Consider the following 22,516-nt stretch of genomic DNA (forward strand, 5'->3'; position numbering starts at 1 on the left):
AGGAACATCAGCAACTTAGCAATGAAATGGAAGACCACTTAAAGTCACAGAATGAGATCACTGAGTGCTGAGGCGCATGGTGCATAAAAGTCACTGGCACACGCACACACACACACTGACTACAGAAAAGCTTACTGACTCACAAACGCTCACTACGGACAGGCTCACTGACACAAACATGCTCACTACAGACAAGCTCACCGATACACACAAACACTCTCTGACCCATTTACAAGCTCACTACAGACAAGCTTACTGCCGAACACAAGTTCACTGACAAACATTCACTCAAGCACACTACAGGCAAACGCAGTGACAAACACAAGCTAATTACAGACAAGCTCACGACACACACAACCTCTCTGACCCACACAAGTTCACTAGTGACAAACACAGAAGTGCCCTAACCCACCCAAGCTCACTGACACACAGATGCTCACTACAGACAAGCACACTGTGGCGAAACCAGCTTCGCCACTGTGAACTGGAGAGGCCTGGCTGCTAGCCTCCTGCCCGCTGACTATGGCCCCTGGACATATTGCACTTTAAAGACTATATTTGGGCAGGTAATAATTTGTATTGCTGCTGCTGGCCCTTTAAAAGCAGCGATGGACATATTGGAACTTTTGGGACTACTGTACCTTTAAGACTGTGGAACGTAGTACAGTAATCCGGCCTTTAATACTTTAAATGTCATGTATGTATTGTTGTATGCAGTTAACCTGGGTTATATATATATATGCAGCCTTCATCTGATTGTTCGGTAGAATCACTCCATTCATTGTATTGAGGAAACTACCGAACAACCAGACCACCCAGGATTAAGTGTGCCTCCAATTACCGTTTGCAACAATGTTGCAAACGGGTAATTGGCAATCATGTAATGTGTTCTGTGTCCTCTGGGTGGCCGCCATTCAGGAAACCAACACGTGGCGGCGGCCATCTTTAACTACCGAACAGCGGTGTTTTGCCGTCGAGTGTCTGGAACTGAAATCGGACACTTGACTAGGCAAACACCGCTGAGACCTCCATACTTCCAGAAGTTCGTATGGAAACTACCGAATGACCCCCCGTTCGGTAGAAAGAACCCCACAAACAAGGGAATTCATTCAAACCCTCTCCAGGCTCTATAACACAGGCAATTCGCCTGTTTTCATTCCCTTGTTTGTGACCGACCGCAGGGCCAAAATGCATGGAACTGTTTTCGGATACTTTACCCATGCGGTCGGTCAAATCTTTGGAACCCCATATCTCCCGAACCATTCATCCGAATTACTTGAATTTTGGATATGTTTTTGGGGTACATCCAGGAATTGGGGAAAAGGGTGTACGGTATAATTATGTTAAGTGCTAATCTAAGGGGAGGAAATGTGTGGGAGGTACATCCATGTGATTGGTTAAATTCATCCTCCCCCTGGGAGTGTCCTGTATGTACTTGTTTGTAATAAAAGCCAGACTGGGTGTCCCAGTCTTGAGTTCCTGCTTAACCCTCAAAATGAAGTGTCGTCTCGTTCTTGGGGGGGATTGGATTGTAAGCTGACTGCCAAGAGTGTAAGCCGATTGTATGCTTTTCTTGTTCAGCTGTTCCAGTTCGGAGTGTTATTTCGTATCCAGCTCGTGAGTTCTGATGTTCTGCAGTAGCTGTGCCTGTCTATGGAAAAGGGGATTATCGCCTAAACGCATTTTTCCCCTTTTATGCTGAAACGGTCCGTTACACACACCAACACACACAAGCTCCCTGCCCCATACACAAGCTCACAACAGACAAGCTTACTGACACACACAAGCTTACTACAGGCAAGCTCACTGACACACACAAGCTCACTGACACATACATAGAAAAATAGAAACATAGAATGTGACGGCAGATAAGAACCATTCAGCCCATCTAGTCTGTCCAATTTTTTAATTACTTTTATTAGTCCCTGGCCTTATCTTATAGTTAGGATAGCCTTATGCCTATCCCACGCATGTCTAAACTCTTTTACTGTGTTAACCTCTACCACTTCAGCTGGAAGGCTATTCCATGCATCCACTACCCACTCAGTAAAGTAATACTTCCTGATATTATTTTTAAACATTTGCTCCTCTAATTTAAGACTCTGTCCTGTTGTTGTGGTAGTTTTTCTTCTTTTTAATATAGTCTCCTCCTTTACTGTGTTGATTCCCTTTATGTATTTAAATGTGTTTCTATCATATCCCACCTGTTTTGTTTTTCCTCCAAGCTATACATGTTAAGTTCCTTTAACCTTTCCTTGTAAGTTTTATCCTACAATCCATTAACCAGTTCTCTGACCCACACAAGCTTACTACAGGCAAGCTCACTGACACACACAAGTTTACTACAGACAAGCACTACAAAGCACACAAGCTCCCTGCCCCATACACAAGCTAACAACAGTCAAGCTCACTGATATACACAAGCACACTACTAGCTCACTGACACACACAAGCTCACTGATGCACGCTTACTACAAGCTCACTGACACACACACACAAACACAACACAAACTCACTGACAAACAGCAGCACACTACAGACAAGCTCTCTCTCACACACACACACACACACACACACACAAACTCTTTCTCTCTCTCTAACTCTTTCAGTATCAATCGTACAATTACCTGTCACTGGCAGTGTGGATGCTTCATGAGGTGCTTCCTGTATTTGCTCTTCCTGTGCGAAAGGTCACCAGGCTGAGGCTGGGGGCGGAGCTCCTACCAGATTGGCCATGCAGAGAAGCTGGCAATGTGAGAGATATTCTCACTCCTCCCTGCTTCAGCTGGCAGCCACCTCTGTCTGTGTACCAGCCTCTAGCAGCTACCTAGGTAATTGTCTGTCCCAGCCCCCAAACAAAAACTAAGAGGAAGAGGAAAAACTAAATATGTCAGGTGCCGCACTGCCGGCCCCAAGTCCACCGGCCCACCGGGAAATTCCTGGTATCCCGGTGGGCCAGTCCACCTCTGACTGTTAGAGCTGCAAAGTGGGGACCAACTACATGTCTATGTATTTAGAATGCATTGTCATAAAAGTTCCTGTAGGTGTAATGGTCAGGTGTCACAATACTTTTTTCCATACAAAAAAAAAAAAAAAAAAATTCAATGAGAATGAAACCTCATAATCTAATATGTGTTATTGATTGGATGCTAACTCTTAAAGTCTTTCTATTGCACCTACTTTTCCCTATTGCAGCTGACATAGAAATTCATAATGTGTATTTGGCTTGTCCATGTAAATGTGTTTTGCCATATTCAAGTAGTTTGTCATTATTTAGTATTATTTAACCAACAAGAACAAAAGGGGATGGTTTTATTGCTCCAAAGAGTAATATGTGCCATAGCCTGGCAAGCTTATCCTTTTAAATCTCTGTTTCAACCATAAAAATACATCCCAAGTTAAGCTGAGGAACAGGTCTGTCAGCATGAAGGGAAAGGCGATTTATCTGCAGCACTGTTGCTATGGCAACAGACAGTCTTATATGAGCCAGAGTGCACTAAAATTTTTTATATGCTGCTAGTATAGGTTAAACCAAGACTCATTTGATGTGACACCAAGAACATTTTGTAGCTTGAAAACAAACACAACAGGTAAACCTGTATCGCATCAATATTAAAGAAACACAGTAGCATTATGAATACATTCATGTATTCCTAACACTATAGTGTTCTCTACTTACTACTTAGATTATGGACTCCCAAAATAACATTTATTTATTTTTTAAAGTGTTTTACTTTTTTTTTACCCAAGTGCTGAGAGTGCCGCCAGCTCTGCGTCCCATATTGTCTTCCTGCAGGTGTTTCCTCTTCATCTTCTTATCCAATGCAACAATTTTTATAGGGAAACATTGGGGATGCGAAGCAAGCTCCACTCTCCTTCAAGCAAATGCTTCTCATAGAGAAAAATGTAATCCGATAATTCCCAATGATAAACATCAGATGACTTTCTACATCCTCATCTTCACTTTTTGTATCACACAGCCTTGTTACAATGCTGCCGCCCATCCCATGTGTTCCCTATTAAGGGTTAATAAATGTATACGGGTGTATATAAAAAAAATTCCCTTCTCTGTCACATTGGAGATATCTTTGCCAGAAGCTCAAGGAAGCAGGCTGAAGGGTCCGTGTAGGACCCGCTTAGGGGGGTCTGCCTTGACGTTGGCAGGCGGGCATTCCCTTCAGTGGCCATTGGAGTAACTAAATGACCTCCATTTGTTTTAATATGCTATGCTATCTTCCCTCTCCAAACTCCTCTTCTCTTGTTTTCTCTGATCTCTTTTTACATTTCTTAATTTCACCTTTGCTGTACTTGCAGTACTTAGTCTTTTTATATTTAATATTCTTCTCCAATCTCAAAAAAAGGATATGCACAATTCATATTATAACCACGTCCAGTCCAAAACCAAAAGATACATAGTAAAAGGGCAATACTTAAACATTTAAATGAAGATCTTGCACCTTCATCTTTGATAGTCTGGGACAATATGTTTTGGCAAGAAAATTTATCAACAAAATTCCAATACACTTTAAAGGTGACTTCCGTAGATAACTAATTTGACAAGGTTTTCTAACTAATTGCGATCATTGGAAAAGCTTATCCAAAAAAATAAATAGAATTAGAACCTTTGTTGGTCGTAGACTACTTCTAACTAATTTCATTGGTACCATCTAATTCAGAGTATATCATAGAGGGTCGGACTTATGGCAAGAAATATGCAGATTATTGCTGCAAAACCATATGATTGGATAATTCAAGACAAGGTGTTGCAACAACTAAAAATAGTTATTGTAAACAAAATTATAAGACCAGATATTATTCACACCATAATCTCAATTTAATGTTGTTGGATAAGCTTTCCAAATGATTTCATATTTTGAAATATTTTATAAAAATATTGAAATATCAAAAAATATATAATTTATTAAAACAAAAATCAATATAGTAAAGAATATCAGAATATTACAAAATGTAAATATTTTTCATAATATTAAATCATTTTAAAAGAGACATTAATTATCAGGACAAAAGTAAAATGTTGCCATTTTATATATCGCTAGTAAGACCACACTTTAAGTATGCTGTGTAATTTTTGGCACCTATTCTAAAGAAGGCTATTATAGCACTATAAAAAGTGCAAAGTTAGGGTTACAAAATTAATAAGGGGAATTGAAGGTTTTAGTTATGAAGAAAGGCTAACAAATTTAAATCTCTTTAGATTTGAAAAATTGTACATTATGCTAGCTTTAGTGTACCTATAATCTTAATTTTATTAATGACAGGAGGCGAGTATTTGCTTTAGTCTCTCTTTACTAGAACTCCACAGCAGCACAGAAAAACAACCAATCAGAAAAAAGTTAGGTACTATAAAACTCCCCTCCCCATGCATCATTTCCTCTTTCAAGCTGCGACAAAACAGAACAAAAAGCAGAAAAAAATAATGGGGAAGAAACGAAGTCCTAGATACACTGAATACAACGATGTCCACCATCCTAGAAGAGCTGTCAAACCAGATAGCATTGATGGACTGTAAACTGAAACGAGAGAAAAAACAGAATCGAAAGGGTTGGTTAGCCAATGAAATGTACTCTGAACAAAACATGTAGGCACCCAGTGTAACAACCAAATTTACCTTACTATGTAGATATCCCAACCCTACATATGAAAAACAGACATAAGAAAACAAGTAACAGGTAGCCGAGACAACAAGCAGAGTTGCATACGTACCTGATTAATCTAAACTATTAACATTAAACAAGGGAGGGATAAGTATGGGTGGGAAATACCACCTTCCAATTCTACAAGTCACAGAATCTGATGGGATTGAATCAGTGTCAGCATAGACTGGTCTCCCATACCAGTTTGAGCCATAGCCAGGTCTGCTTAGCTTTGTAGAGATGCCATGGACAGAGCATAGCATGCTAGAGGAGTCTCCTCTCTGACTCCAGAGAAGGGTCAGACACATAACTACAGTGTATAAGCATATGCACCAAAGAACACTGGATAATAGTGCAATATGCAGGTATCACCTTTTTGTTTTCCAAACAAAAACTAACTGGTTAGCAGAACCTAAAATCTGCATATCCCTGAGCTCACTGGCAGACTGGCTCTGTATTTATCATGTTACAGAGCCAGGATGCCAGCGAGGAGAACACTGCGGTCCGACCACCGCGTCTGGAGGAGGGGCTGTGAGCATGTGCACCCTCCTCTCGCCGGTCGGCTGCACGTGGCTCCCTGAAGAAGCCGGCCGTGGCGAGGCGGCCACGTGTGTGGGCTGACCCGGCATCCGACCGCGAGTAACCCCGGGCGCCGGCATGCTCACAATGGAGCTCGGGGAGACAGAGGAGGCAGCCAAACGGTTAGTCTCCTGCCTCCCCGAGCGGAGCGCCCGTAGCCCTTGGGGGGGCTAATAGAAGGGCGCTAGGGAGTGGGGGGGAAGGGGAGCAAACTTAAAGGAATCACCAGGAAACCCCCCTAAAATGGCCACATGAAAGGAAACATCCCCAAGAACAGGGGAGGTAATGAGTAAAAACGTGCAGTGATCCCAAAGCCACTATAATACAATATAAAAATATATATATAATATATAAATAAAAATATAACTAAATACAGTATATACATATAATATATAAATACAAATATAACTACAGTAAATACATATAATATATAAATAAAAATATAACTAAATAAAAATATAACTAAATACAGATATACATATATAAATAATAAATATATAACATGGTAACTGAATATAATTAATATAAATCATAAATAAACCATAATAAATCCCAAAGCCACCAACTATAAGCAGGAGGCAGTGGTACTCTGACCTGTACTGATGCGGAGCAGCAAAGAAAGAGGAAATGATGCATGGGGAGGGGAGTTTTATAGTACCTAACTTTTTTCTGATTGGTTGTTTTTCTGTGCTGCTGTGGAGTTCTAGTAAAGAGAGACTTAAGCAAATACGAAGCCTCCTGTCATGTTATAAAATTACATCCAAATACGTAACATATATACAATATACAAATATAATCGGGGCCAATACATTGTCTAGAAATCTACTCATAAATAAATTTGCTCAACAATGACTACTAATGTGTTTTTCTGAAACGTAAATTGTGAAATGTTCCATAAATAAACAATAAAAACAAAAAAGTTTGATATGCAATGTATACATCTCTCTGCAACGGAAGACATTACCATTTAAAACTACCCTATCGCCCTATATTGCAGTATCACGCTATAAAAGAGTCAGTGAGTTATTTCTTTTCAATACGATAACTTCTCAGAACACTTGATATAATCTTGGGATCAGGATGCGGTCTAATGTGAACAGTTTATCAAGCTGTCTGTGAAATACTGAAAGGCCTTACAAGTTAATATGAGCATTGATAAGTTTACCCCCTGTTGATCTGTATGTCCGCATGTAAAAGTACAGCTGGAATGTAAATCTCTTTGTGGCCTAATTCCCAAGTTTAATCCTTTTCATAATGCTTGTCAGAAATCAATTTCATAATTTTACTGTCCTGAAATTTTTTGTTGGTGCAAGTTCTAATATGAAAGCTGGAAGTACTCCAAGTAGCCTAGTTCTGGTGCCTACCCTTTATAGAAATAAACAGGATCAATAACTGCAGTGTCTCAGCAAAGCTAGGACCTCCGTGTATTCTCTTCAGAACTGTAGGCTAAAATAATACAAAGCAATAAAGTTTAATCTTGCAGAATATAAATGGAGAAATCACACAAATGTGTTTTAAAAATTTTTTCAAGTGTAAAACTTTGTTTCTTAACAAATTCTGTGATGGTTTTCTCATGCTGGGGTGTGGTTAGAACTTTTGAGATTAGTATAGCCTGTGGCCATGCAAAAATTGTATAATTAAAGTAAAGCAGAAGAACAATTTATTCACATAAAACAATATCAACGTTTGCTTGGTGAAACATGTTTTAATAATAATTTAGACAGGAATTTAAATGTGTTGCTGAAAATGGAAATATTTTGAGATGCCACACAACCAGTTCGGTAATTGGAAAGGGCAGATGTGTAATTCTCATGGATCGACCATACATGATCACGTGGAATGGGATCAGCTTGAGAAACAGAACAGCTTGCCTACACACTAGCATATAAAGCAATGTTAAGTTGGGGGGCGGAGCCTAACTGCTGCACTGACCAGCTGCACACCGTGAAAAAGAGCTCTGAAACAGCCTAAATTGTGACAAATCTCTGCTGAAATTGCACTGCTGATGTATCCTGAAGGTGGAGTGACCCAGCAGTACTTACCTTATTCATGTTCCTGACCGAGATCTGCGGCAACAACCAGAGCAGATGCACGGCCTACATGAGGCCTACTCACAACTCATGCGGGGGAGGCGGCCGATAACTCGACATGCGGTTTAACACGAAGCCTGAAGTCTCTCTCGCTCTCTCCCCCCCTGCTAATGAGGGATATCCTGGCAACATCAAGTCTGGCAGCGGGAGCGAGTTACAGCAGCAGCCCGCGAACTGCATCCAAAATGGCAGACGCCATGTGCAGCCTTACACCCGCTATCACAGAAAGGCTAGTTAAACTGTTTGCCACCTGGCAAGCCAAATCTACTCCTCACCTACACATTGCTGAGGAGGCCCAGCATGCACCTGCCAAGTATCTGACTGCACAACAACCTGCTTCAACGACACAGAGAAAACCCTGCCAGAGCCCACTTAAATGAAAGAAACACAAGACCTCTTGACCCGGTCAGCGGAGGCGGACCAAGCGCCAGCGAGTGAACAACCCTTGTCAAAGGGCACCGCGTGACAACGCAAGCCGAGCTGAAGCACGATACCCACTCGGACCAGTACCAGAGCTGCCTACATCACACCGTTACCATCATCCCAACTCACAAGGTCCCACACAGCCGGAGTCCTGGCCCCTCTGGAGGAACAACAACAGGCTGGACTGTGCTGAAAGACCACAGCGCATAGGCTGAATGGGGTCATTCTTTCCAGCAAGTAGGTGCAGGGCTTTGCCTTCATACCCCTTTCCCCGGTGGGACAATATTACCGCTGACACTTAATTACTACCAACCCTTTGATGCAGCCACTGTATTTCAATTAGCTGCTGTGATCTCTCACTATAACCACCATGACATAAATACCCTGTAGTTAAGCATCCTCTTATATTCTATTGAAATTACCCTGATTTAACTCAATCACCATAGACATATGTGCTTTGCCTGAGCCTGCTAGGATTATTTTTCTTCAACCGTATACTCTCTCAGGTCTTACGATTAGACCTCTAGTTTTGCCTGTGTATTATAACCTCAAAAATGTGCAACTTTCTAACATGCTATGACACTGTATTTAGATGACTGATCAAAAATAGGGATGTGCATGGGCAAAAAATTCGGTTTGGTTCGGCACTTACGAAATTCTGGACTTCGGTAATTCAGGACTTCGGTTCGTTTCGGCATTTCTGAAATTTGAGACTTTGGCAATTCGGGACTTCGGACATTTCCTAACCCCAACCCTATCCCTGACTCTAACCCTACCCCTATCCCCAATCCTAACCCTACTCCCAACCCCATCCATACCACCAACCACAGCCCTGCCCCAACCCTAACCCCAACCTTAAGCCTACCCCCACCCCAAACCCTACCCCCAATCCTAACCCCACCCCTAACCTTACCCCCAACCAAACCCCTAACCCTAACCACCACAACCACATCTAGGGTTAGGGTTGGTTTTCGGTGTAGGGGAAAAGTTTAGGATCCAGTGATCATCAGTCAGTGTGGTTTAATATAAGAACAGTGACTGAGTCACACCACACAAAAACAAAAGTTTTAGACTTTAGAAAAACAGACTTTTCTAAAATTAGAATATGTGTAAAGGAGTCATTATCAGACTGGAGCAATTTAAATGGAGTCCAAGAGAAATGGGATTATTTAAAAGTTGCACTACTGAAGGCAACAGAAAATTGCATTAGGCTTGTCAGTAAAAGCAAAAAATTCAAGAAACCACTGTGGTACTCCGCAGATGTGGCCAAAATAGTAAAAAACTAAAAGTTAGCATTTAGTAATTATAAAAAACCCAGAGTGAGAAAGACAGAATGAACTATAAGATAAGGCAGAAAGAGGCTAGGCAAGTTATAGGAGATTCCAAATCACACACAGAAGAGAAAGTAGCACAGTCAGTAAAAAAAGGGTGACAACTTTATTTAGATACATAAATGAGAAAAGAAAAGTAAAACAAGGATTAGTTAGATTAAAAACAAAAGAAGGAAGGTATGTAGAAGAGGATAAAGGTCTAGCTGACTGCCTCAATGAATATTTTTGTTCAGTATTTACAGATGAAAATGAAGGAAAGGGACCTCAGTTAAGAAAAAGGATAAATTAATCATTTATTACACGTGAGTTTACAGAGGAAGAGGTTCTATTTCAACTGTCAAAATTAAAGACAAATAAGTCAATGGGACCTGATGGAATACACCCAAAGCTATTAAAATAGCTTAGTGGTGTACCAGCAAAACCATTAACAGATTTATTTAACCAATCATTGATAACAGGAGTAGTCCCAGAAGATTGGAAGTTGGCGAATGTTGTGCCCATTCACAAGAGAGGTAATAGGGAGGAGTCGGGCAACTATAGGCCAGTAAGCCTTACTTCAGTAGTGGGGAAAGTGATGGAAACCATGTTAAAGGATAGGATTGTTGAACATCTAAAAACACATGGATATCAAGATCAGAGACAACATGGGTTTACTTCAGGGAGATCATGCCAAACTAATCTTATTGATTTTTTTTGATTGGGTAACTAAAATTATAGATCAGGGTGGTGCAGTAGACATTGCTTACCTAGATTTCAGTAAGGCTTTTGACACTGTTGCACATAGAAGGCTTATCAATAAACTGCAATCTTTGAGTTTGGATTCCAATATTGTTAAATGGGTAAGGCAGTGGCTGAGTGACAGGCAACAGAGGGTTGTAGTCAATGGAGTATATTCGAAGCTTGGGCTTGTCACCAGTGGGGTACCTCAGGGATCTGTACTTGGACCCATTCTCTTAAATATTTTTATTAGTGATATTGCAGAAGGTCTTGATGGTAAGGTATGTCTTTTTGCTGATGATACTAAAATATGATGTTCCAGGAGGGATAAGCCAAATGGCTAATGATTTAGGTAAACTAGAAAAATGGTCAGAGTTGTGGCAACTGACATTTAATGTGGATAAGTGCAAACTGCTTTACCACTGTAATAAGTTTGTAGAAGTCTTTCATCTTCGGAAGGGAGGTAAAGAAGGAGAACCAGTCTGGTTGTGATGTAACTTGCACCTCTGAGCGGGAGGGTGACACCGTCTGTGTGCTTCGCTCAGAGACCATTGAGGCCAGAGATGAGGGCAGGCGCCATATTGTATTCACTCTGTTGTGCGCAGAAGGTTGCTGGGTGTCACGACTTACCTTATTTGGAGTCCGAAGTGCAGAGATGTTTGCACACCCTTGCAGATAAACACAGCCGATCGTAACCAGATAAGGAGCTACCTGGGCTGTGAATCTGTGCACGGGGGCTTAGGCAGGAACAGTAACCGGGTACATGGAAACAGACAAGGGCAAATCCAAAAGAATAGTCAGACACGGTTCCAAAAGTCAGGGCAGGCAGGGAACAGGCAATAACGAATAATCCAAACAGAAAGTGTCACAAGCCAAGTCAGTGTAAGGAAACAGGATACAAGAAACAACAAATTGACAATGTTCTCAGGGAGGGGCAGTGTTTTATGCCCTGCTAATGAGTGAACTGCCTCTGGTAAACTTAGATAGACAGGTAGGAGCCAATGGTGATGTCCAGCCCCCTAGTGCTGCAGGCAATGCCAGGAAAACAAGATTAGAACCAAAGTTCAGAAATGGCTCAGAGGCAGGAACTTAGGCTTAGGATGCAGAAGACCCCAGTTTAAAAACCCCTGTTGGGCACTGGGGCGACCACGCCTGGCTGTCTAGATGGCACGGTGAGAACTGTGACACTGGGGTCTGTAAATAATTGTGGATGGACACCGAGGTGAATTCCCTCTGTGATCTGGCGGTAGAAGTTGTCATATCTGAGCACTTGTATCTTCCAGTGGATACAGGTAAGTTCTGATTAAGCGCATGAAAGCAGTGGCAGGCAGCAAAGCTCTGAAATGAAGTGGCTGTTCTCCTCGTGCAGCAATCCACGCCCCCCTAATTCTTATTCAAGCCCTAGCCTACAAGTTGCTGTTAGGCTTACAATAAGCCCGAGTTTTAGGAGCCTCCTGCTGACATTTTTTTCTCAGTAATATCCATTTGTGAAAAGACTGAGAAATTGAGAGTGCGAGAAAAAAGGGACATTAAACAACACATTCCTGATGGAAAAAATTACAGAAATTTTAAAATGTATTCTGACCAAATGTGGTGCAAAACTGTCAAACACTTTGATAAATCTCCTCCAAAGAGATGGTGATCAACAAGGTTAAAAGGAAGTGGTGCAATCTTCCATGTATTGCTTTCTGACTTTAGAGAAGGGATATCAATTGTGCAAGTATGTCAGTCTGTGCTGGTAGCCACATGCAATCAAGTAGGAGCAAGGGGGGTTGCAATCACACCACTCAAAACCAGTTGGGCAACAACAGAAAGCTAATGTAACAAACGTACAAACGTACAGCACAATACTCATACCTCCCAAAATTTTAAATGGACAAAGAGGGTCGCTTTATTTTTATATGTGTGAGTGGAGGTGTTTCCAGAGGCAGGGCTGTGCTGAAAAATGTTCAGTGACAACTCAATTTATACAACTCAAATGCAATTTAGAACAAGAACACTGTTCATTGATTACAGAATAAAACTTACAAGGAAAGGTTAAAGGATCTTAACATGTATAGTTTGGAGGAAGGACGAGACAGGGGGGATATGATAGAAACATTTAAATAAATAAAGGGAATCAACACAGTAGTAGTAAGGAGGACTATATTTAAAAGACGAAAAACTACCACAACAAGAGGACATTGTCTTAAATTAGAGGGACAAAGGTTTAAAAATAATATCAGGTAGTATTACTTTACTATAATAGTAATAAATGCATGGAATAGCCTTCCAGCTGAAGTGGTAGAGGTTAACACAGTAAAGGAGTTTAAGCCTGCATGGGATAGGCATAAGGCTATCCTAACTATAAGATAAGGCCAGGGACTAATGAAAGTATTTAGAAAATTGGGCATGACTGCTGACTCCTTCGATCACCAAATCCCGTTACCCTTCCATTCCCAATAAGTAACGCAACACCATGTTAAGTGGGTAAGGGCAACGGCCACAGCTTTATTTAAACCAGCATAACCAAATACTGTCAGCTGCTGGTTTTACCCAGCAGACAGGTACACTTAAAACTTCTACCAGAGCCTCTTCAGCCTGTCCTTTGTCATCAACCAAATTCAGGCTGCGACTCCCCAAGCCCATCCGGGCATTATTCATTTACCAGGAAACCCGCAGCTGTGACAAAGTGAGAACAAAGAAAACACAACACAAAACAACAATTCCAGAACAGAACAGTTGGGGAGGGTGGGTGGGGAAAGACACTGCCAGGCTCCCTCAGCATTGTTCACCAGTAGTCTGGTAATTTTTCCCAGAATTCCATGCTTTCAACTGTAAAACCAACTGTATCCTTTTGGTTGCTATGCCAACTCCTCAGGGCAGCAGTCCTGCTCCCCCCCTCCCTATTCGCTCCGGGGGTTGGCCTGACTAGATGGGCCGAATGGTTCTTATCTGCCGTCACATTCTATGTTTCTATGTTACACAAACTGATTTCTTAACCCATTTATTTTAGTGAAGTTTAAATAAACATTATTGGGAGTATTATTGCATTACAGCGTTTTATGCTTTTAAATGCTGTTATGGCAACATAAGCCATAACCGGACTCTGTGCTAAATGAGGAGCAGGATATCACATGTTCATATTCTGGCCCGCAGTACACAGTACACCACGAATGGCTCTACCCCTGCTCCACCTCTTTGACTGATATGTTCAAATTTCCGCCTGTCAGCATCTCCTCAGAGATTAACATATATAAAGTTACAGAATTAGTTGGATAATAAAGAAAGGTTTGAATACATACAGGAATATAATTAGTGGGGTAACAGCTGTTTGATGCAAGGAAATATCTGACTGCCATTTTGGGGTCAAGAAGGAATTTTTTCCTAGATTTTTGCAAAACTGGAAGCGCTTCAGACTAGGTTTTTTTGCCTTCTTTTGGATCAACAGCAACAACATATGTGAGAAAGGCTGAACTTGATGGACGCCAGTCTCTTTTCAGCTATGTAACCATATAATACTGAAATCCAGTTTATATTTATACTGAGTCCGCCCACTTTGCTTCTCTCTTTAGATGCAGAGAACGCGTTCGATAGGATTCATTGGGATTACCTTAGGGAGGTACTGTCGCGTTTCAATTTGCCTGTTCCTTTCTTCAGGGCTGTGTTCGCACTTTATTGCAGACCTAGGGCTAAAGTTTCAGTGGCTAAAGATTCATGTCTTATTGGTACATTGTTCCACATCTTCTATTCATGTCCTAAAATCAAATCTTATTAGCTGAAAATTCTCAGATTAATGAATCAGATTTTAGAATTTGATGTAGTTTCATCCCTGTGTCTTTGTCTCTTTAAGCAAATTCCTTCTAACTTGCCTAGATATAAACAAATTATAACAGACCATCTTTTAATCTCAGCAAATTTCATCATATCCCGACTCTGGAAATCACCCACCATACCAACTGTCGGTGAAGTCTTATCTGTAGTATTTGAAAATAAAAGATGTGTATTTGCTTTCCGTGAACCATCTACCTTCACATCTATACTGCAGCATGAATGGTCCATGTGGGAAGATGGTGTTAAAAAAAGAATACGAACTTTAACCATGTTCCCATCTGACTGAATGCTTTTTATACTTACTGACTTTTTGTTTGGTACCATGTTATAACTTATTCTTTTAATTTATTTTCACTTCTGTACATACTTTATTTATCTCATTTATAAAGGAAACAATATTTTTTATGTGTATTTCACTTATTTATCTGTTTTATTTGACAACAGTTCATACATTATATTTATGTCATTATTATATTATCTGTTATACTATTTAAAAAAAATTAATTAAAAAATATATTAGACCATATTTATACTGAGTCTTGCAGAGCCTTTGGATAGTAAAGCAGTAAGATAAAGTAGTTGCTCTATATCTTTTAAAATGGATATGTATTGGGTAGAAAATGGGCATAAAACATATAGACAAATTAATAAAAAACATAACCACGCATCAAAGATAGATGATAATAAAGACTAATGTTGCAGGGAGTGTGGAGTGGCAGCATTTTAGTATATATGATTCATTCCTTTCATTCATATAACATACAGATTTAAACATACATCCGACGAGAGGCAGGTAAAGGGCAAACACCGCCCCATTACCAGGGAATGGAGCCATTGTACTCTTTTAGTGATTATGATGCTTGACGTAACTCTTTAACTAGTGATATTGGCTGGAAGGGAATAGTTTTAAGCATAGGAAGCCTCCTATTTTGTATAGCCAAAAAGTGAATGTAGAGTATTTCTTTCCAAATTGTCTTTCTTGACCTTTACGTGTATTTATTTATTTATATATTTATTTATTTTTAATTTGACAATTATTTTGAAAATTTGTATTGATTTTCTGCTTTCATTGATAAAAGACATTGATCATGTAACAATACTTGACAATAACACTTGACAATAGACATTGTTTAGCCATGGAAACATTGGATTAATAATGCAGAACATGCCATTGTAGCATTGTAGGTTGAAAGGAATACACAATTAAACAGTGTGCTTATTGCCACAACTACAGTATAGGTAATGGCATGCGCTGTTTCAAACAGATATTTATTTAATTTAAATAACTGATTTATTATATTTAGTTTTACGCTCTTTTTTTAATTGTGTGTGGTGTGGCTGAGGGTTGTGTGTGTGGGAGGCTGAGTGTGTTGTATCTGTTGAAGAGGCTGAGAGCTGTATGTGGGGAGGAGGCGGAGAACTGTATTTGGGGAAGACGCTGAGTGTGAATGTGTGTGCTTGTTGAGTGTTGTGTATGATGGCTGAATTTTGTGTGTGTTGAGGGAGTCTTGAGTGTGGCTGGGTATTCTGTTTGTAATATTCTGTCCCTCCTGCTTACCTATTGGTATGGGTGAGTTGTTATTCTTGGTGGTTCAGTAGAGACACAGGGTTCCTGGTGTTTCGGTGGGAGTGCATTGTGAACTGCACCAATATTGGGTGCAGTTCACTATAAGAGCTCTCTCACAGTCCCAGGGACTCAGATAATAACTCAGAGTGCTGACTAAGGAGCTGACAGTCATGAACAGAATCCTGAGGGTGCTCCTAAAGTTATATGCACTGGATAGAGATGGAGACAACAACGATCCCTCAATAACATGAGGATCACTGGGTCGATGAGGGCCCCCTCACAACCAGTTCAAGGCCAAGACAGGGACCCGCTGGGACCGTGCTTGAGCCCTGGACCCTAGGTAGCTACCTATGCACCTCTATAGGCAATCTGTCAAGGTATCCTAAACACAGAAATATATCTGAGGGTAACTCTATTTTAAGGTATGTGTAACCACTAGACAATGATCAGGCACTTGTGATTTGATGAACAGTGGACACACAATACAGCATACATTATTTCAAGTATAAAAAATGATAAATTGGCCTTAAAAGGGTATATGTTAATATTTTGTAATAACCCCATGATTATTATTTCTAGCCTACAAATAATAAAAAAAATGTAATTTGATTTTTTTGTTGTTGTCTTCTTTTTCTTCTTGTAGATCATAGAGCTTTGTGGTGCAAAACATGTGGGTTACTTTGGTCCAGCCCAGTTTTTTATTGCTTTGAAATTAATTGCTGCAGTGCAGGCTGGCCTCCCTTTGCGACTGGAGAGCATTAAATGCGGTAAGGAAAGAAAAAAACTCCATCCAAAGGCAAAAAACAAAACAAACCCGACAAAACATAACACATGTCCGGAGCACTGTTAAATCTGTTATTAAAAATTAGAATGAGGGGGCAGGGCTTGACTGCCATACTGCTCTGACGTACGAGGCACAAGCTCCTGCCAACACATGTTTTATTGTAGGGTTGCCTTTCTTGTTTTCATGTGTATCTCTAGAGGAAGATAAGTCAGCTGTGTTCCCTTAATTTTGATTTAAACTTTGCCTGTTTTCTTTACATACATACATCCATACATACATACATAGCTTACATACCTATAAACATTTTGCTCCATATTTTAATGCTCTGCTTTTTTTTTTCTGTCTCAATGTGTGTAATTGGTGTACCTTATTCTTGCTCCCGTTGCTGCTTAATGTTGGCTCATCAATCCACCTTATGGGTGGTGGTTTGCTGTGCATGTGTTTGATGGGTCATGTATTTTATATAGTGTGTGTGAGGTACACTTTTTGGGGGTGTGTCTTTCTAGTGTATTATATAGTAAGCTAATTTCTTTTGTCTGTATCTTTATAACTCTACCCTGCACTTCAGCACTTCTCCATGATTCTGAGTATTGCACGGGTTACCATGGCAATGCACTGTTCCACCCGAGGCACAATGGTCTGCACCCATGGAAGGTGCAGACTGCAGGATCCACACACTGGACCACTAGGGATTGATGAATAGTCATGACCCAATGGTAGTAGGCAGAAGGGAGAGGGGCAAGAAAATCCTAAAACTTTACAAAGTTTTAATTACTATATATTCAATACATATAAATAAAGATCCCCATATCCCCTACAAACCATTACAACTGTATTACCTGGCAGTCTGTAAGATTCTTTCACCCTATGTGACATTTCAGATGTCTCCTTGCTGTATTGGGGACATCTTGTTTATTGTAGCCAATGATATTCAGTATACTTGTCAGATTCAAATGTTGGTATTATTTAGTTAAATAAGCAATAATCCTAAACGATTCATTCTATTTATATATGAAAGTATACTCATACTTGTGTTTCTTTTGCTTGGTTTAAACAGATTTGCCTCTCCCTCGGTTCTTTTCTATGAAAAGTGAGAGTGAAATGAAATATGGAAATTCACCACAAAATATTGAAGCTCAAGGGTCACAACTTACAATAACGGAAACAGTTCCTCTTAAGGGCATTGATGAAGGAGACAAGCAGGTAAGAAAATGGCAACAACATATGTTTCTTTTATCTGTAAACTTTGATTGATGCTGTTTATCCGACATAAAGGAATCCGCTAACCTAAATATGTATATTTCAGTTGTGCAAAAAGAGATGCAAAAGAGCACCCACAGTGTAGACACTTAAAGGGACACTATAGTCACCAGAACAACAACAGCTTATTGTATTTGTTCTGGTGAGTATAATCATTCACTTTAGACTTTTTGCTGTAAACACTGTCTTTACAGAGAAAATGCAGTGTTTACATTACAGCCTAGTGATAACTCCACTGGCCACTCCTCAGATTGCTGCTGGAGGTGCTTCCTGGGGCAGTCCTACATAATGTGCAGAACTGCTATTCAGTGTCTCCTCCCTCTGCATGCAGACACTGAACTTTCCTCATAGAGATGCATTGATTCAATTCACCTCTATGAGGAGATGCTGATTGGACAAGGCTGTGTTTAACTTTGCTGGCTCTGCCCGTGATCTAACTCCTTGACAGTCTCAGCCAATCCTATGGGGAAGCATTGTGATTGGTTTAGACCACCACTTTTGATGATGTCAGCAGACAGAGGCACTTCACAGGCAAACAGGGGCATAGCTAGCAGCTGCAGACTTGAATACAAGTAAGATTTTACTATCTTTAGGGTGGCAAGCAGGTGCCAGGGGGGCTAGATGGTGGTGTTTTAACTTTATAGGGTCAGAAATATATATTTGTGTTCCTGACCCTATAGTGCTCCTTTAGTTTGTTGACTTTTGTTATTAGATCTTGATTGTGGTCAGACAGTACAATTATTTGACGTTTTAATGTATCGCCATTTGTATATTAAAGGAACATCAGTAAAACATTTTACAATCTTGGGTCCAATGAAATTTCCACATCAAAAGTTATAAATATGTTCTACTGACTCCACGTATACACGACTCAAGGACCACTATAGTGCCCTGAGGGTGCCCCCACCCTCAGGATCCCCCTCCCACCGGGCTCTGGAGAGAGGAAGGGGTTAAAATCTTACCTTTCTCCAGCTTTCCTCCTCCTCTCCTTCTTCCTAGCGACGTCATCGGCCGAATGCGCATGCGTGGCAGGAGCCGCACGCACACTCAGCCGGTCTCATAGGAAAGCATTATCAATGCTTTCCTATGGACGCTGGCGTCTTCTCACTGTGATTTTCACAGTGAGAAGCACGCAAGCGCCTCTAGCGGCTGTCAGTGAGACAGCCACTAGAGGCTCTAGAGGCTGGTTTAACCCTCATTGTAGACATAGCAGTTTCTCTGAAACTGCTATGTTTATAAAAAAAAAAAGGGTTAACCCTAGCTGGACCAGGCACCCAGACCACTTCATTAAGCTGAAGTGGTTTGGGTGCCTATAATGGTCCTTTAATATAGCCTTCATGTCTGTCCCAATCAACCAACACAGTATAAACGTAAATAGACAGAGACCATATGTTACATGCCCACCTTTCCTGTGCAACTAAACTAAAGTGGTACAGAGTGGAATGCAGTAGGGTGATTTATTCTCCTTAGAATCTAGAATTGTGTCTACTTTGAGAGATTACTATTTGTAGTAAAGAGGCATTCTAGGCAACATAAACACTGCAAGTGTGGTTATATCGCTTAGTCTCTGGTCCTGCCTTTATATAAAACTGTTTTGAAGCAGGGGCCCTCCATGGCACCCAGCGACTGCCCCCCGTAGGCCACATAGATAATGCAGAATTTACACTTCAGCATTATCAATAGTAATTTTGTTAAAATTGATCAATTGTCTGAAAGTACTGATGAAGGTTAGTGAGTGATTAGCTGAAAGTGATGTGGTAAGCTAGCCAACTACAATAGGTTTACTAGAATCCTAGTTGGCCTTAATCCCCATGTGTTTATGATTAAATTACTCCTTGGGGTATGTTAGGTTTCACATTTCCTTGTAGTCTATACTTAAAATCCCACATTCCATTTCTCCTGTTCAAGTTTTCCGTGTGGTGTGTAAATGAATAGTGGCTACCAGCCTTGTAAGTAGATCCTCTTCTTTGGAAGTATGTTATTGTGAACTGGTTCTTCAATTCAAAATTGCCCTTTTTTCCGTGGTTAAATTCAATGAATTACCTTCTTGTATTACCACAGCTTGCTGCATATATTTTCCACCTAGACTTTGTTTCAAACCAATCTCAAACCACATAACGTCCAGGCAAGAATCCATATCAAATGTGCAAAGCGGCAGGAGACACCTTCATTACTAAAAATTTACCTTTACACTTCTGCCATGGTGAATCCTGTAAAAAAAAAAAAAAAAAAAGTGATATGTTTCTGCCATTTTTGTTGTTCAGATCCCTAAATACTTATCTCATTTTGCCAAGTTACAACCATTGAGTAAAAATGACCTCCTATTTGTAACAATGCATTAGAAATATAATGAATAAATATTATGAAAATAAAAAATAGCAGAGGTGGGGAGCGGAGCCAGCAGGGGAACGGAGCGGTAGCAAAACTCAGAGTTCCTATCTACTCTGTTAAGAGTTATGATTTTTGTGGTGGAAATCGATGAATTAACAGGTCACTCATCTTACATTCCTGCTGGGGTGTACCATGGGCAGGAAAAACAACCTAAACCTGGTAAAAAAGCGCACATAGCCGAGATATTGGCAAACTGCTGCAGATCTCACATAGGGCCTCTTGGGACAAGATGGCACCAGAGGACGGGAGCTGCTCTTACTCCTCGGAGGACATCTCCTCCTTTGATTTTGGAGAGGGGCCGTGTTTAGACACGATACCCTGGCCTGCACCTAAGGCCCATACTGGAGGAGAACCGGTGACGGCAAATCTCCTCAAATCCATGCTTGCGGACCTGCGTAAAAACATAGCCACAGATATGGCCTACTTCAAAGAAGCTGTGGAAAGAACCACTTCTAAGATCACACTCTTGGAGGCAACCACCAGCACCCACGATACCAGGCTTAAGCAAGTGGAACTAAAGGTTGAAGAACTACTGCGGCAACACCTTTAAACTACTGTCAGGATAGACGCAATGGAAGACCAGCGGAGAAGGTACAACCTAAAACTCTGTGGTGTGCCAGAAGCCGTAGATCTCCCAGACCTATCCCACTATGTAAGACATCTATTTGCACTTCTCCTGCTACCCAAACAGGCAAAACGTATTAAATTGGATGGAATGTTTTGCCTTCCAAAGCCGTTATCTGCGCTACCGTCCGGATCAGCGGATATTATCATTCGCTTCCAGTCCATTGCAGTCCGTGCAAAAACTCATCTAATCTTTGAGGGCTCCTCACTAACCGTGTAGCCGGATCTCACTCATAGTACACTCACCTGGAGAAAGTCCTTACAGCCTCTGCTACAACAACTCCAGAGCTGGGATATACCCTATCATTGGGGTACGCCAAGGGTGCTTCTCCTCACAAACAAGGGATCGACCCACAGAGCACAAAGTTATGCAGAATTGGAAGCCCAGGTACACAAGCTTGGCCTTGTCAACTCTGCAGGGGCCACAGGAACCAGCTTGGCTCATATGGATCCCTCTAGGATCGCCGAGTTTACGCCAAAAACTCAACGACCTGTGCTTGTGAGCGAGCCTACATGAAGGGCCAACTAGGGGAACCTGGCCGGGGATAAGGAGTCCATGAGACTTATACTTCCACCACCACAACTTGCTTATTTCTCAAGATGTTTACTGTGAAGGTTTTCCATGTTTTTATTAGTACAATTTTCACTATATTTCTGCATGTCTGGAGGTAATAGATGTATCTATAGGAGAACGTACTACTCATTCAATGTTTGTTATTGATACATACGACTACCTGCCATACGACACATTACAGAATGATATTTATAGTCTTTATCTACAGCCCTCCTCCCCGTCTCCTGATTTCCTTATGGAAACTTCTGCCTTTTCACTTTAAGTATCCGGGAGGGTGGTATGCCCCAGATTGTGCAGTATCTCTGACTTTAGAGCTCTACTCCCAGTTTCTATGGAAGCACCATCTGGGTACACAACTAGGATGTAGCATTTAAGGTTTCCTTTTGACTGCTTTTCTTTCTTATTATTATACAAACTCATTTGTTATCTTACCTTTCTTTTATGGCGTACTATCTTGATAACTTGAACATACATGGCTATTCTAAATGTATCTTCTGTGCTACTAACATGCTTAATGACAGAATAAAGAAAATACTTGTCTAAGTAATGTATTTCCTATTTACCAAATTGTTGGTTTGAAGAGACCATTTAGTTTGATGTATTGGAGTGCACAGATTGGGTACGTGTGTGTGTGTATGTGTGTATATATATATATTACTAGACTTTACTTATTTCTATATTAACAATTTTATAAAATGTTGTCAAGTAT

The 22,516-nt window shown here is 40.7% G+C and overlaps 1 protein-coding gene across 2 annotated transcripts in view; it reads left to right on the forward strand.

Moving 5' to 3' along the window:
* REPS2 (RALBP1 associated Eps domain containing 2) overlaps positions 1–22,516 on the forward strand; it is a 272,569-nt gene that overhangs the window by 15,460 nt on the left and 234,593 nt on the right. For both annotated transcript variants that reach the window (XM_063456831.1, XM_063456839.1), the window contains exons 2-3: positions 16,818–16,941; positions 18,016–18,161. In XM_063456831.1, the coding sequence (XP_063312901.1) occupies positions 16,818–16,941; positions 18,016–18,161 (270 nt within the window). The remainder of the gene's footprint in view (positions 1–16,817; positions 16,942–18,015; positions 18,162–22,516) is intronic.

The sequence above is a fragment of the Pelobates fuscus genome, chromosome 1 (assembly GCF_036172605.1).
Source record: "Pelobates fuscus isolate aPelFus1 chromosome 1, aPelFus1.pri, whole genome shotgun sequence".
In the NCBI taxonomy this organism is placed as follows: domain Eukaryota; kingdom Metazoa; phylum Chordata; class Amphibia; order Anura; family Pelobatidae; genus Pelobates; species Pelobates fuscus.